This window comes from Xiphophorus hellerii, chromosome 14 (assembly GCF_003331165.1).
Source record: "Xiphophorus hellerii strain 12219 chromosome 14, Xiphophorus_hellerii-4.1, whole genome shotgun sequence".
NCBI classification, from domain to species: Eukaryota; Metazoa; Chordata; class Actinopteri; order Cyprinodontiformes; family Poeciliidae; genus Xiphophorus; species Xiphophorus hellerii.
This window is the reverse complement of record NC_045685.1, coordinates 17,168,240-17,185,228: the sequence shown is the minus strand read 5'-3', so window position 1 is coordinate 17,185,228 and position 16,989 is coordinate 17,168,240. Positions and strand designations below refer to the sequence as shown.

At 37.1% G+C, this 16,989-nt stretch overlaps 2 protein-coding genes across 4 annotated transcripts in view; one reads left to right on the top strand and one right to left on the bottom strand.

The window, feature by feature from the left end:
• The first annotated feature begins 1,354 nt into the window (after positions 1–1,354).
• On the top strand, positions 1,355–7,586 carry lgi2a (leucine-rich repeat LGI family, member 2a). The gene is made up of 8 exons (XM_032582066.1): positions 1,355–1,533; positions 1,723–1,794; positions 3,125–3,196; positions 3,882–3,953; positions 4,044–4,115; positions 4,199–4,368; positions 4,471–4,635; positions 5,647–7,586. Exons 1-8 carry the CDS (start codon positions 1,355–1,357, stop codon positions 6,462–6,464), a joined length of 1,620 nt encoding a protein of 539 aa, XP_032437957.1. The 3' UTR covers positions 6,465–7,586.
• LOC116732105 (serine/threonine-protein kinase/endoribonuclease IRE1-like) overlaps positions 7,486–16,989 on the bottom strand; it is a 30,969-nt gene continuing 21,465 nt past the window's right edge. The window contains exons 1-8 of one of the 3 annotated variants that reach the window (XM_032582059.1): positions 16,784–16,878; positions 11,474–13,439; positions 10,924–11,087; positions 10,620–10,846; positions 10,250–10,379; positions 9,943–10,043; positions 9,419–9,650; positions 7,486–7,861 (exon numbers count right to left, since the gene is read on the bottom strand). In XM_032582059.1, the coding sequence (XP_032437950.1) occupies positions 9,431–9,650; positions 9,943–10,043; positions 10,250–10,379; positions 10,620–10,846; positions 10,924–11,087; positions 11,474–13,421 (2,790 nt within the window). In that variant the 5' untranslated portion in view covers positions 13,422–13,439; positions 16,784–16,878 and the 3' untranslated portion in view covers positions 7,486–7,861; positions 9,419–9,430. Of the gene's footprint in view, positions 7,862–8,308; positions 9,651–9,942; positions 10,044–10,249; positions 10,380–10,619; positions 10,847–10,923; positions 11,088–11,473; positions 13,440–16,783; positions 16,879–16,989 lie in introns of those variants that run through there. The other 2 variants (XM_032582058.1, XM_032582060.1) reach the window with 2 other exon arrangements.

Sequence of the window (16,989 nt, the reverse complement as noted above, 5' to 3'; positions counted from 1 at the left end):
GCTAAAGAAAGTTGTTGCTCGGATTGCTGTAGCCAAGCATATTCATATAAAGTTAAGCGGTAGGAAAAGCTGCACCAGCAGCAAGGATAACTGCAGCCTTGAAAGGATTATCAAGCAAAATCCATTCAATAATTTGAGGTTTTCACAAGGGGGGAAAACCTCAAATTATTGTTGTTGAGTCTGTATCAATAACCTGTTCACATGTGCCATTATCTGGTCAAATGTGTGCAACACAAATGCAAAGCAGCTCTCAGAAACAGCAGCTGCCCGACCAAGTATTTGTTCAGTGAATCACCGGAAAGATACTAAATCTCCAAGCATAATTTGGTTCACACAGTCCATGTTTACATTTGTAAAGACGAATGCAGATAAGCTATTTGTCTTTACACTTTATATCCCTTTTCCCACACTTTATGTAAATTGACGACTCCCTTCATGTTTTGCTTTGAATCAGGATGCTCTGTGTTCCTATTGCAGTCAAATGAAGTCACTGTTTACGCATGTATTTCCTACTGTTTTGACCACTGCCGTATATGATGAGAGTTTGTGTGGGTTTAGCCTGCATTCTGATGAGTAATTGTTCTTTCGCCTGCTCTGGGTTCAAAATGTTGCAGTGGCTCTCTCTTCTCCTTCCTGTGTGTTTGCTCACAAATGAACACGAGCTCGCATGCAGGTGCTCTAACTCTGCGTGTGCAGTCAGAGCAGATGATGCATGGATCGACGTAGAGGCGCTGCGCTGTCCGTGGTGCTGCTGCAGCTCTGCACCGTCAGTGATCCAGTCCTGGAGCTGCCACGGTTCTGTACTGGCCAAACATTTCACTAATTGACAAAAAAAAAAAAAAAATCCAATAAACGTAATTAATGTGCTATTATGTTATTAGCAAGTGGAATGTTAGATTTTTTTTTTTTTGTCAAAATGTACCAGAAGCGTTCTTTTAACCTTAATTCGAGAAGTAATTTGGATTAATTCGGTTATAACCTAGTATAACATCTTACATAGAATCCACATCTTACTGACACTGGCGGTGTTCTGTAGTTGTGGGGTACATGTGGTTGTTTAACCAACAGCTATAAGTCTGGAGTCCCCTCCTTTCCCTCCGCCTCTAAATAAATAATGAAAGCGAACGGAGAGGGGAAACTGCAGCTGATTTGCTGATGTCAGGCAGCCAGTGCAGCATTTCATGGTGCAGGGTGGAAACGCGCGGTGCCATCTGCCACGATCTCGAGCTCTCCTGCAACTATCCTCCTCATCCACCCACCAGGAAAAAAAGAAAGTTTATTTTTCTTTTTCTTAATAAAAATATTAAAACAAACAAAAAAAAAAAACTTCACACATGCGAGCCCGACAGGAAAGATGCCGCCAGCTCTCAGGATTTGGGCTCTGCTGTGTGTGTCGCTGTGCAGCCTGTGTCCGCCGGCTCTTCTGAAAAAGGCTTTCCGATGCCCTTCAACATGCAGCTGCTCCAAGGAGTCCATCATATGCGTCGGGTCCTCCAACATCCCGCGGATTGCCCCCAACGAGATCACTTCATTGTAAGTAAAACACTATCCATATCATTTTTTAAAATAATAATAATAATTTCCATGCGCTGTATCTGCTCGGGACGCTCTGTATGCGCTATACGCATTAATTAAATTAAAAATCGAGTAATACCGTGCATGCTCAGGTCACTCTAACGAATTTATTTGATCAAAAATCTATCTTGTGCTTGCTTCATCCAGGAGTATCGTCAATGGGACTTTCTCTGAGGTCAGAGAGGCAATGTTTGCCCACATTCCCACCCTCCAGCTACTGTAAGAACACCGTTACTCCCTGTAATAACTCTCGGATTGCGTTCAACCTTCCACTAAACTGTTTATTGTGACACATACAGCATACAGTAAGAATGCATCGCGGCATTATGCATAAATATTGCCAGGTTTTATTGCCAACTGCATCCCTTGCGTGTCCAGTAGCGTGCAAGTCAGTTACTGTAATATGGTTTTAAGATTTTCCAGCAAGAAAAGCTTTCAAAGTGTGGCAATGAATAATGAAAACCCTCCTGTGTGCATTTAGCGCAGCCCCCATTTGTACGAGGTGCTTTCAAGAGCCCATTAATCTCAGTTGTTGCTCAACTGCAGCGACAGCTTGAATGTCAGCACAAACAGAGATGAAGCAGATGCACATTTCCCAGTCTGATGCAGTTTCAGTTGGAAGTTTAGGTAAACTCATCACTATTCTGCCTGGATGTTTAGTCACTCTTCCTGGCAGATTTTGTAAAGTTTATTCAAAAAGAAATACTTTTTTTTTTTTTAAATTAAATTCTCATTTGGGTTGAGGTTATTCCATAAGGCTAATGTTAGCCTACTTTAGCTATTATAAACCAAGTTGTAATGTGAGTTTGGCGTTATTATCTTGTTAAAACACCCAGTTGTGTCCACGTTTGAGTGTTTTAGCTTTTGATTAAGGGCGAATAAATCAATTTAGAGGCAGTTTTCATTCCTCTTTCACTTTAGTTTCTGCACCACTAGCAGCAAAGTGGACTCACAGCATGATACTGCCATCACCATGTTTGACAGTTGGTGCTGGGTAAAGAATTTCAATTGACAAAACTTGATAAAATGTACGGTGTAGTAAAACGTCTCCTAAAAGTATTTTATTACAAAAATATTACTCAAGTTAATGTAACTATGTAAATGTAGCTACTGTAGTTACTTACTACCCACCTCTGATGGTGAAACATCCAAACAATTTGTACTTGAATACAAGTGGGAAGAACTCACAATCTTTGTTCCTGTGGTTGTTTAGCATCGGCTACAAATCTATTGGTTTGTGGATTTTAAAGGGTCTGAATTGCAGTCAGTTTTGCTCAGAATCATAGTCTGAGCAAAACTGTATGTTTAATCTTAAAGGACACGTCTTATTGCAACTATACACAAAATCTAGAAAACAGAAATTTGTTGTTGCATCAAGAATTGGGTTTTTCCTTATTGTCAAAAAGACAATTTTGTGACAACTACAAACTGATTCATCTTTTGAATTCATATTTATTTACATAATAAGTAGCGCTGGAACATTTGGTTGGTTCAGATTTGATCATATATGTTCTTTAATCTGTTCTAACCTGTCTAATATCAATTGCAGACTTTTGAATTCGAACTCCCTAACGACTGTAAGAGATGATGCCTTCTCAGGCCTTCCACATCTGGAGTACCTGTGAGTTGTTGTGTTACTAAATTCTTTGTTTATAAAAAAAAAAAAGGAGCAAACATGTTGGCATCTTAATACATGATTATATATTTTCATTCTTTTTGAACTACCGATATTCCTTAAATATAAAACATAAAATTATATTTTGGTATTAATCAAAAAAGCAGCACAAATGGTAACTCTGGAGGAGCTGCAGAACTCCACAGCTCAGCTGGGAGAATTTGTCAATTAATTGTGCATTCCTCATGTCTAGTCGCTATGAAAGCATGGCAAGAAAGAAGTTATTATTTAAAGAAAGCCATTACAAATATCAGTTTGTTGCTTTCCTAAAGTAATGGTCCAAGTCATTTTTTCCCAAAAGCGATTTTGGTAATTAAAAAACAAGGCCATTATTTTAGGAGGGTGACGATTTGTAGATTGCCACAAATCATGCAGGAGACAGAAAACATTTTTAAGAAAGTCAGACGAGACTAAAACTGAACCTTTTTTTGCCTTCATGCAAATTATTATTTGTGGTGACTTTCAGATTTTTTTGTTTTGTAGAAAAATGTAAAATCGTGAATCATTTTCCATCCACCCAACAGTTGCTAGGTGATACTTGTTTTCATCTATCACTTCAACAAAATGCATGTCTAATAATCTAAAATCATAACCACTGTAGCTCGTATTTTTGTGTATGATTAATCCACAGGTTCATTGAGAGCAACAAGCTGGAGACTACATCTAAATATGCCTTCAGAGGACTCAGGGACTTGACTCACTTGTATGTCCCACCGTTGATTAAAAACCTCCTGTATTTTTGCATTTTCTTCTTGCATATGCTTCATGTTCACTCACTGGCGATGTTTCTCAGGTCTCTGGCAAACAACAACATTAAATTCTTACCCAGGGATGTTTTCATTGACCTGGACTCACTGATAGAGCTGTAAGTTCACTTCAGGTTTGTAAAAATGCTGTTCTTTGTTGGACTTTTCTTCTGCAACCATCCGCACTGGTTCTGCTCTGCAGGGACTTGCGAGGCAACGCCTTTGAGTGCGACTGCAGAGCCAAATGGCTCATGATGTGGCTGAAGAGCACCAACGCCACGGTGTCGGATGTCGTGTGTGCCGGACCGGACGACATGAAGGGCAAGCGCCTCAATGACATGAACAGCCTGCACAATGAGTGCATATCAACGGGTGAGTGCCGCCTGAGTCAGCTTCACTGCTGACGTCGGTGTTGGCCGGATCAGCAGTGTCATTCTAGGAAAAAATTCCCCTCATGATTTCACCTTTCCACAGATTTTGTCCTTCATCAGTCCGTGGCCTCTGAGTCTCTGTCAGTTGATACGTTCAGCTTCAAGAATGATGTCTATGTGACTATTGCTGCTCCCAGCTCAGACAGCTGTATGGTTTTACAGTGGGACCACATTGAGATGAACTTCAGGACGTATGATAACATCACCGGTAAGGAAATCCCTTCACCCTGTGTCTAGTAAAGCGGGGTTCTGTTGAAACATTATCAGAAGTTAATGTTTTACCTGCAGTAGATGGATCTTTATTTTGCATAAATAGAGTTACATAGAACGTTTTGCATGTTCTATTTTCAGAAAGTTTTGCGCAGGAAGATTATAAGTGGGGCATCTCTTTCCATGTGGTTTTCCAAACATATTTACATCCCAACATATGTTTCACTTTTTTTCAAATTACATCCACAAGGGTCTGTGTGTTTTATTGGGGTAATATGTGACAGACCAAAAGTACGTAATGCAGAATTACTTGGTAGAAGAATAACGACACAAGGTTTTCAAGATCTTTATTCTAAAGTTTTTTTTAGCATGTCTCTACCAAAATAGTACAAGCTCAGTCAGCTGTAGAGCATCTGTGAATATCAATATTTGAGCCTTGCCACAGTTTCTCAGGGGTATCAGGTTAAAAGGGCTGAATACAAATGTAAGTTTATTTATGAATAAAGTTGAAACCATGTTTCTGTACTGTACTGATCCTCTGTACTGATCTATCAATGTACGATCCTGATGAGATACTTTGAAGTTTGCATTTGATGGGTATGAGCAGTCATCTCAATTTCCAGTGCAAATCCTTTTGTGCTTTTCAGCAGAAAGAAAGACATGTGATGCAAATGTGACAACAGTTTTAAGGTTCTGGTGCATTGTGGGATGCGGTAGAGTAATCTTTGTGAACCATAAAGTCCATTTTAGCTAATTTTGAATTTTACAAGTTAGTTACAAGTTTACAATTCATCAACTGATTTGGACTAAAGTAAACAAACTACATGTGTGAAAATGCTCTTAGCTAAGCCATTAGCTTCAGCTTAAGGATCAAATAAGCTTAGATTAATACAAAGGAGTCGCTTTGAGAATTAGCTGCTGCATGTCAAATATTGCAAGTTAAACCATCATTTTAAGAAAATGCCTCGGTTGAGTTTAAATGTTGTGTTTTGCCTGTGTTCCTCTGTAGGTCAGTCCATTGTTGGCTGCAAGTCAGTAATCATCCAGGAAGAGGTTTATGTCATTGTGGCTCAGCTGTTTGGTGGTTCCCACATTTACAAGTTTGATGATGACCAAAGCAGGTTCAACAAGTTCCAGGACACTGAAGTGTCCAAGATCTCCAAACCCAATGACATCGAGGCTTTTCAGATCGGAACAGACTGGTTCTTTGTCATCGCAGACAGCTCCAAAGCAGGCTTGTCAACCCTCTACAAGTGGAACGATAACGGATTTTACTCATACCAGTCCCTGCACGAGTGGTTCCGTGACACAGACGCAGAGTTCTTAAACCTAGATGGGAAGGCTCACCTAATCTTGGCAAGTCGCTCACAGGTTCCAGTGATCTACCAGTGGAGCCGTAGCAACCAGAAGTTCATCCTGCAGGGTGATATCCCCAACATGGAGGACGTGGTAGCTGTGAAACACTTCCGGATCAAAGAGGAGCTCTATCTTTCCATGACCCGCTACATTGGTGACTCCAAGGTCCTAAAATGGGGACCCAAACAGTTTTCAGAGATCCAGGCTGTACCGTCCCGAGGTTCCATGATCCTGCAGCCATTTACATTCAAGGACCGCCACTACCTGGCTCTGGGAAGTGACTATACGTTCTCGCAAATCTATCTGTGGGATGATGAGAAGAAAATCTTTGACCGCTTCAAGGAAGTGTACATCCAGGCACCGCGCTCATTCACCGTGGTCTCCACTGACCGCAGGGACTTTATATTTTCATCGAGCTTCAAGGGAAACACACAGATCTTTGAACACATCATTATTGACCTGACCTTGTGAGGGGCCGTGCCTTATTGTCTCTCCTATAATCAAATGTCTTCCATTCAAAAGATACCTGAATAAAACAAAGGAAAAAAACTTGAAGGAAAAAGACTCCGATAAATATATCACCATCACGTCAAATCTCACATTAAAGCTTGGTGAGGTATTGACTTGTTCTTAAGATGCCCTTCTGGATTCACCCAGAGCTAAAACGACTCTAAAAACCTTTTCTTTTGCTCTTATTTTTGCCAACTGAGGACATAGTGGACATGTTTGCCTCTTTCTTCAGGCCTTCACAGCCTGTGATGTGCATTTTTCCGTCCTTTCAGAGAAGAACCTGCAGTGCTCTGATGGGCTAACAGTGCCTCCTCGTGGCCGTGATGAAGTATCACACCTTTTTTTCCTTACAGGGAATGTCTCAAAAGCACAAACCTTTAACTATCATAGCTGAAATCTTAGAATGTAGCTGTATAGTAGAAATGTTACTGTAGGTGCTATTGATTGTACACAGCAATTTACTAATAATAAAAAAGTTAGTAAATGGTTGTTACGAGAGCTAATATTCAGTTTAGGATCTATCTGATTCTACTTCAGATTAATTTACTTGGAAAGAGTTGTCCAGGGTTTGTGTGCTGATCAGGTAAATTGAGCATATTTTCAATTCTAAACAAAAAAAAATACAAATGTTTTTTGGTTTGTAAGGTAAGATTTTTTGAACCATCTGAACAAAAAAAAAAAACGTGTGTAAATATGTCCAATGAAACTAAGAGCTTTTTTTTGTTCATTTTTTTTTTTCATTCTTAAAAAAAAATAATATTGACTCCTTACCAGGTGTATATATAGTCAGGACTCCAATGCCACTACCTGTTCTTAACAGTTCTTTGCACTTACTAACAAAAATCAGTTGATTCAGCCTGCAAGAGCATGACATTTAAAAAGTCAACTTATTTTTAGACAAACCTGACAAAGACTTCAAATGCTTTTAATAAGATGAATGGCATTGCAAGTAAATAAAAAAAAAATGCAAGCTTTGTAATTCTTTAGTGAGATCTAGTTTGAAACTTATTGAATGTTTCTGTTAAAAACTGCTGTACATTCATTCAGTTGAGTAATGAAATAAAAGTGAAAAGATATTGTAAAGATGTGTGGAAAAATATTTTCTGTCAGCTTAAACTCTCTTAATGGTGAATTATTATACTTAATGGAAAAGTTTCAAAATATGTATGAAATGGCACTTCAGTACTTATTTAAAGCCTCTTAGTGCGGCAAGAAACATCAGCGAGCTTCATACCTGAAGTTGTTGTAGAAACCAAATCCAGACATTAGAATGATTAAATACTTCTAAAAACATTAGAACAAAACAAAATTCAGTTCTTGATTTTATTAAGGGAGTCTGAGCAAACAGAGTTAGAGTTACTTTATTGTAAAGGGTTGTTTCAGGAAGTGAAATATTCAGTTGAAACCAAAAGTTTACATACACATTTTTTTTCTCGCTACTTCTAAACTACTAAATTTAATTTATCTTAAGAAAATTAGAATTATCAAAATTATTTCAATAAGAAAACTTAGTGAAAACTTTTTTTTATAGTATTTCTAACTTTCTTTGCATTTAGCAAATAGAAATATTTTTTATAATTCTATCTGATGTAAAATAGGAGAAGTTTAATCTGATTCAACTTCAGACAGTGGAAAAAAGTTTTTTTTTATGCAGTGTATGTAAACTGGTTTCAACTGTATCTCATTTCACCTCAGATCAATTTACCTGAATGGAGAGTTTGTTTCATCTTTAGATTAAGTGTTAATCAGACAAAATCAATATATATTTTTCAAATCAATAAAGGAGGATGACGAGAACAAAAAGATAATGTTCAAGAAAAATACATAATTTATTGTCATTGTCCAAGAGACAAATACTAAATAGAAAACACAACTATAGATAATTCATCAAAAACAAAAAGCTAAAATACTGAAAACACTTTGATTTTGAACAGTAAACCACCCCAGAGAAGGCAAAGTGAGAGATCCAAATGAAACTAAACTACACAATAAAAAAATGGCAAAACTCAAAAGTAGTGTCTCAAACTAAACCCTTTGGCTGTTTTGGAAAAAACAGAGCCAAAGGGCTATGCGCTAAACCTTATCAAATAAGGCAAACAATGGCATATCAAAAAAGAACCAGAGAAACACTGTTTTTTAACAGCATGCAACATTTTTGGAACATTGTTTTTTTCACTATTCATTTTTAAAACAAAACTGTCAAACATACAAGTTTAGGAACCTGCAACCAATATGAGGTAATCCAAGAGAATCCCTTAAAAATATAGATTCAAATAAGGTTCCTTTATTTTTCTAATTTTGTATACGCAGACATATGATGAAAATAAAAATAATAGAGAAAACAGACTAAATCCAATAAAGTAGATGAGATCTTTTAGTTTAGCATTGCATTGAAAATATATAACTTGTAAAATCACAAACATTTCTACATTCTGAAGAAATCAAATAATGAGAAGTAAATGTTGATGCTTAGATAAACTCCATGATATATAAAACATAATAATCTTTGGTTTTAACATAGCTCATTTCTGGACAGTAATGATATAATAATGAAGGCTTTACCTAACTCATGTTGTGGAAAGAAGCAAGGCATGAATTAAAAAATCAGCAACAGACAAGTCTGAAGTATGGATCAAGATGATACTGAGAATCACCATATGTAAAGTCCTCACAGATACATAAAAAAAAACATTTAGACTATTATGTCCATTTAAGAGACTCAAAACAAAAATCAAACCTCATTTACATGTTAATGAGGTTTTCCAATGCATTTGTGTTTGTAAAAACATGTTCAAAGCTAATCAAGTAATGGATTGTTACATAACACAATAACTGAATTGATAATATTGTATTAGTATTAAGATTGGACAAGAAGTTTTTCTACAAAACCAATTGGAGCGTTGGCTAGTGACTTTCTGAATTTGAATTCAATCCAAGTTGCTGGGTTGAGACTCCTGAACTGGAACCGCCAGCTGCTCCTCGATGTTTGGGGATGGCATCACAAAGATGCTGCGAGAGTCTTCACTCTGAAACATTTCATTCAGTGGGATCTGTTGATTCCACCCTTTGTCTTTAGCGTACTTGAAGACACATCCAAATAGATCAGGAAATAATTCAAGGACGTCAATTTTAGAAGCATCTTCAACACTGTGAACATGGAGAAAATTTTAACTGAGTATCTCACTAATGTTTTGTATTACATGACAATTTATAGCTGTTTATGTTGTTCTTATTCTAACAACTTTTGTGTTTATGTTGAGGCTCCTGCTACTATTATGCAACATCAACCAATGTCTGAGCCATCGATGCATAACGTCACTCATACATGCAAATGTAAAAAAATAATGAACACAAAAGACAAAGCGGATCTTTATTAATTTAATGAGTCTTTGCACCCAAAAAAGAAGGTCTAGAGAATATTTGTATCAGCTTAACTTACTAGTGCTCAATCATATTGCGTATGAAACGCAGCAATCCCAGAATGGTTTCAAGGTAGGGTTTTTTCTTGCCATCCATCTTTTGAACCAGTTCTTGTGGAAACTCAAGAAAGAAAGGAAAGAAAAACAGAAAAAATGGCATAAATTTTCTGTCTTCACATGGATTTCTTTTCTCACAAATTTTCACATTCTCAAATCACAACATTCAACATTGAAATAGTGAAAAAATATCCACATTTAATGAGGTGCTGGTTAGTCATAGTTATGACTAACTAGAGATATTGAGATATTTTTTTGTACAGCACTCACCTTTTTCTTCCACTGTGAGAAAGCTCCATGAGTTGCATATTTTTCAAGCGAGTCAATAAGTTCCTGGTCTGCATTTTGATATTTTGCCACGTCCTCTCTGTTACCAACCTTTTTCAGGTATTCAACTTTTCTGTAAAGAGACATGAAAATATCTTTAAATAAATGCTAAAATATATGGAATAAAAGAAAAGAGCAAAGGTGTACAGAATATAACAATATAGCAGCGTGTTTCATAGTGTAAACTAGCTCTGATGGCATAATGTCACAATTTAGGTTACATTTAGGGAAAGCCAAAGTGAAAACAGAATATATGCTCAATTTTATTTATAATGTATAAGAATAAATAAATAGATTTGTGTTGTAGTCTTACTTCACATATGGCCAAAAGAAGGGGTGACTCAGGCATTGTTCAACTCTAGGTCTGTCTGTTGGTTCTTTGTTGATCATCCATTCAATGAGATCTTTTGCCACAACATCCTGAACATCATCCAAGCTGTACTTCCCCTCATCAATGTTTGATTCCAGCTGAAAGGATCTGCTGACGTTGAATGGGTGTTTTCCTCCAGACAGGATATAATACATCAGCATCCCTGCAACCTTAAAAGGTAACAAAACATTAGAACTATTTTTATTTACATTGTCAATAGACCAATAGGTGTTGCAGGAAAACCCACCTGTACATCAGTGGTTGACTTGTATGACACAATGCACCCCTCCTCTAGAGTCTCTCTGGCTTTCCAGCACTTTGTTCCTGCAGCTATTGTTTGGTGTGTTGTTTGGTCTTTGGGTAAGCGTCGACTTATCCCAAAATCAGCCAATCTTGATTTCCCCATAACATCTGGAGGACAAATTATGAAAAGGGAATAGTGTAGAAGATATATTATGATTTCAGTTCTGAACATTAAAATAAAGAAGTATTCTTACAGGGAATTTTGACATAATGTTCAGCTACAGGAAATGAGTAGTGAGATTATAATGTAGTGCAAAGTCTGTATGGTATACTATAGAACTAGTTTTCTAACTTGATAAATGTCTGCTTATATTATTTGCAAACCTAAAGCATTATCCTATTTATTGGTCGCTATAACTATGAGGAGCAAAAAATAATAACCAATATAGACAAAGAACAACAGTCCAGAATACTCAGCATTGTTATATTAGGTCAATATGAGAACCTGATCTACAGCATGAGCATTACAAAGATAAAATCTTGAATGTTCTTACCGATTAAAACGTTCTGTGGCTTTAGATCACGGTGGAGAATCTGAGGATTTTGACAGTGAAGCACTTTTAAGCTTTCAAGGAGCTCTAAGACAAGTTTCTTTCTCTGGAGGCCACTAATACTACCAGCACTGATGTGTTCTTCCAAAGTGTACTCACAAAGCTGGAGAGCAAGATATCCAAAATTTTCATCCTCTGCATGATCAATGTATCGTACAATAGAGTGATGATCTAGTTCTGGCAGTCGAAGGATTCCTTCCTCATTTTTCAGAGTTTTATAGTTACTTTTAGACATTCTTTTAATTGCAACTTCTGTGCCATCATCCCTCAGTCCTAGGAATACGTCAGTTCCATCACTTCCCTTTGCTATGTGAAATTCTTCATTATTTACATAAATAATGCCCCTTATTCTTGTCACTTTGCTTTCATCAATGCTTACGAGGTTTTTAAGCTTCTCATTCCACCTTTTGCTGATTGGAAGTCTTTTTCTTAATGGTGATGCTTTGGTTGGACTGTCATTAAACGGCTTTACATTTGAGAGGAACTTTGCTACAGCAGTTGTTTCTGCATCAGAAGCAGTTGTATCATCACCACAGCTTGGGTCTTCTTTTTCTCCTTTCTTTGTCTTCTTTTTCTTTTTCTTCTTTTTCTTGGATTTAGCGACAGTAGAGCTTACATCACATTCAGACTGTGGGTTGTCTAGAAAAGATTTCAGACGTTTTAGTCCTTCTTTTAGCTTGTCATTCATTTTGATATTTGCATATATCAATATGTCCTCAGGTACTGAGGTTATCAAGCCTGACTGAAAGTTCTTAGCTGAGAGCAAGTTTGCAAATATGCCATATGTGTAGGTCCTGATATCAGTGGAGTACTGCTCATCTACAAAAGGACAGACTGTTTTGGTCAGTGTTTCAATATCCTTTGATTCCCAGCTGTTGATGCCCTTTGTTTTCTGTGTTATCACATAAATTGTAGGGAGAACAACCCCCCAAATTTCAAGTCCTGCTTGCATTTCCAGAACAGCCTCCCATGTTGTATCTCTCTCTTTTAGATGAAGCTGATCCAGCAGTTTGGAAAGGATGTCCTTTGCTTGTTCATTTGGTATGTCATCCATTGTGCAGAAAACTGCATTTAACATATCAACTACTCCTTTCACTGATCCTTTTGGGATATTTTCTAAACGTCTAATTGCACCAGTTACATATTGGTTTAAATTATTCATTTCCTTAAGCCATTGAATACTTCTCCGTTTATATTCTTCTGCTCTTGGCCCAATCACAGTGAACAGTACTTCAATGATGGTCAAATGGTTGTTAGGATCCTCCAGTAACATGTGCTTATGAAAATCTTTGAAAACCTTCTCTGGTGTTTCCTCTGCCACAGCAATTGTAACATCCAAGAAATAACAGATGTCGGAGCAGACAACATTTCCTTTAGATCCCAATTTATGAACAATCCGAGCTATGTTTTTGTTGATTTTCAAACTGTCGAGATCTGTTATTGGTAACAATGACACCCCTGCTTTAGCAGAGAGGAGCATTTTGACAACATCTTCTCTTTCATTACTGGCAGCAATTTGTAGAGGTGTAGGCATAACAAGTACCCCGGGCCTCCACCCATTTGGATCTGCTTTCGCTTTAAGAAGTTTTTCTACAAAAATAATTGGAGCGTTGGCTAGTAAGACATAATGCAAAGGTGTCCTCATATTTGACGAGGGAATATTTGGGTCTGAACCTTTTTCTAGAAGGTATTTACACAAACGCATGTTATGGTTTACAACAGCAGCAGTCAGAGGGGTTACATTATCATTTAGTTTACTATACGGATAAAGAGCATTTATAGGGTTTTCTCGCAGTAACTTTTTAAGATTTGTTAAGTTGTCCTCTTCGATACATTTTATCACTCGATGCATCACTTGTGACATTTGTGGGACCTGCTGGATATTATCCATGTTTGTGTTCCAGATAACCTGTAGAAAAGAGACAGCTGTTATAAAACTGTCAATGTTGTAGTTAATTAAAGTTACACATTTCATGTGTGCAATAGAGACACAAAGAAATCTAAACACTGATAAAGAGTGCAAAGATTTTCCAAATAGAAATAAAAGTTGTATAAAAATAGCAATTAAACTCAAAAACAAGAAACTATAAGAAGCATTTAACCTAGAAGTTAAATCATGATATTTAATGATAAAAATGCTCATATTATAACACAAATAGCCTAATATTGCTGTCTGTCATATTATAATTTAATATTTTGAATAATTTAAAAATGCTGACCAAACAGTCTGGGAAAAATGTGTTTGCCTCCAGCGACACACAGCACACCAACACACCCAGTTTCTATGGCTATATTCATACAACAGGCAAGTACAACACAAATCCAAATTTCTGATTTGGATCCAACTTTTTCCATTGAGTGTTTACGGCCCAGTTCTGTGAAAATATGTAATTTTCACACATTTGGCAGCCTCTCCCTGCTGATTCTCTTACCCTAACCCTACCCTTTTTTCCCAGCACATTATCTCTCTCGGTTTCGATTCTGCCGTCTCCGGCTTTCCTTTTAGTACGGCAGGCCGTTTTAACATAAAATCAGGTTTGTCTAACTATCCATTACATTCTAGATATCTAAACATGCATTTTGACATAACCGGATCCGTCATTTGAAGGGTGACACTATGATTATAACTAGTTAAAATTAAATTTTTAGATATCTAAATTAATGATTGCCCGTAAGCTCCAGTGTGCTGCCTCTGACAATTTCCATTGTCCTGCACAAAATAGCCACAATAGCTCAGCATTATGGGATATGTGGAGAATGAAAACTTTGTGAACTTGAAGACTGCTTCAGAAGTCTGCAAAGAATTTTCAATTTATTCTCTGAAAACAATGCACTTAAAAAAAAACGCTAACTGTGCAACTATCAACAAATTCCAAAGTGATGCCTTTTTCAAAAATCTTTAACATTTTTATCTTTTAAATCCATCCATTCATTATCTTACACACTTATCCCTAGTGGGATGCTGGTGCCCATCTCCATCACAGGGCAACACAGAGGCAGACAGGACAAACAATCATGCATGCACGCACCCACAATTAGGGAGAATTTGGAGAAATCAATTAACCTAACAGTCATGTTCAGGAGGAAGCCAGAGAATCCATGCATGCACAGGGAGAACATGCAAACTCCATGCAGAAAAACCTCAATCCGGGATTCAAACCCAGGACCTTTTTGCTGCAAGGCAACAGTGATACCAACTGCACAACTGTGTAGCCCTTTTTTTTTTTTTTTTTTTTTCTATGGCATGACTTTTAGGTTTTTTGGGGAACAAATATTTTCCTGCATTCTTTGGGAGCTTAGTGGTCCCTAGTTACATATCAATCATAAAATCGGACCCTGACGCCTTCCGGAACCAGATTTGGGTTTGTTGCCTCAGGGCAACATTGTGCTACAGGGGGTCTAAAACACCAAGGTTTTCTACAGTGATTATGAGAAATTAAATACAAATCAAACAAAAACTATATTCATAAAAAAAAACTTTCTGTTGACAAAAATAAATCAGACATGGTTCCAACTTACCAAATATAAAATAAACAAACTTTCATTAACGAATGGTACATTTAAGAAAACTACTAAAACGAGCATTTGTGTGTTTGTACGTGTATGTTTGGCAGAGTTAGAATCACTAAGGATGTTGCCATCAGTCTTTTTCCCTATTATGTGTAAAACATCAGGTAGGAATTGCTTGCTGATGTGAAAAAGAGTGTATGTCACATTTCTGGTACTTGATTATTGACATACATGTGAATCACCATTTGTTTATCTGATTATCCATGGGTTGTAGCGACCAGATTCACATCAGTGACTGGAGTTAGGACTGCAGGTTCTTTTTTAAAGAGTTTGTAATTTTGATTCCTTTGTAGAATTTGAGCCAAGCAAAGGACAACATGTCCACCAGCTCCCATGTCTGGTAGATTTGGTGGTGGCACGACTCGCCCTGTGTAAGTTTTAAAGTTGTAAGGAACACAATCTGCACCAGCCATATGAAGTACCCTGCAGCCCCATATTTTTGGTTTTGGCAGATATTGCTTCAGTCTTTGCCTGTCTTGGAATAGGGCCATTTATTCATTAATGACCAGCTTATTGCCCTTTTGGACTGAAGTTAGTTTTGAGGATAAACAAACAATGAAATAATGGTGGTACAGTGGATCCTCATGTTTTAATCGAGAATGTCCCCAACTTATGAACCATGCACTTTTTGTCCATGAAATGAGCTTGCATCCATCTCCTGTTGCTGTTAGTCAATAATACAGTTAAAAAATTGACTGTGATAATTATTTTGTAATCAACTGCATATCAACGCACTAGAATAATATTGTCTGAACAAAAGGACCCCTACTGCGCAATGTTGCCCTGAGGCAACAAAGAACAAAACACAGTTTTAGCATATAAATTATATTAAAAAATTTATTTAAATGACCTACAATGCTTCTTTACATACTCACAGACATGAAAATATTTTTAGTTAGAGTTACCCAAAATTTAGCCATGAAGAAAAGTGATCTGTAACTTACAAGTAGGAGGCAAGGTGTACCCTGCATCTCTGCTCAATAAAAAGCAGGTGACCTTCCAAGTAAAAGGTCACCTGGACCTCAATACCTCTTTTATTTGGATAAAAATATGTCTGGTGGCACTTTAAATCACGCCCCCCAAAAAATAAAATAAAGGAGCAACGTGAGGTATAGATATGTGGTTTGTTGCCTGCGGGCAACGCCATGCCATAGAGGGTTAAAAAAAAAAAAAAAAATCTTTTTTTTAATGATTTAAAAAAAAAATTACATTACATTATTTTTTATCTTGAATTGTATTCTGTCTTGACTAGGCAGAATACGAATTCAAGATATCAGTAACGATTAAAAAAAGTTTTAAAAAAAATTAAACTGATAAAGGAGTGTATCAGTTTTATGATATAGGGGTCTGCCATAAAGGCACTGACGTAACAAAACCGAGCGGCACGAAAGAAACGTGATACGGCCAGCTCAACGCCAGGATATGATCGAAAAACATGCAAAGGCCTTTATAGGATCACATGTACTGACCCAAAAGTTCACTGGCCTAACATGTAAAATGCCGGATTAGGAAAAATGTCTGGGTTAGAGTTCTACTACTACTACGCTGAATATTTGAGGGTGGAGGGTTGACATTACATGAAGGCAAAAATGAGATTTGGTTTTCCATGTAACCGACCTCAGGTAAACGTGCCATAATTGTACTAGGCAACATTTCAAATAAAATCGTAAAAAGATAACTTACACAATCTGGCCGACAGACCTGTCAAAACTCTGCTTCCCGTATATTCGCCTTGGTTTATTCTGCGTTCTTGCTCCACCCTTTTGACATCAGCGCGTAACGTAATAAATGTTGGTGTTGCGCTCAACTTTGGTTTCACTTTCATAGAAACATTTGAAAATACACACAAACACACGCACGCACATTTACGCAAACTGAGGACTTTGACT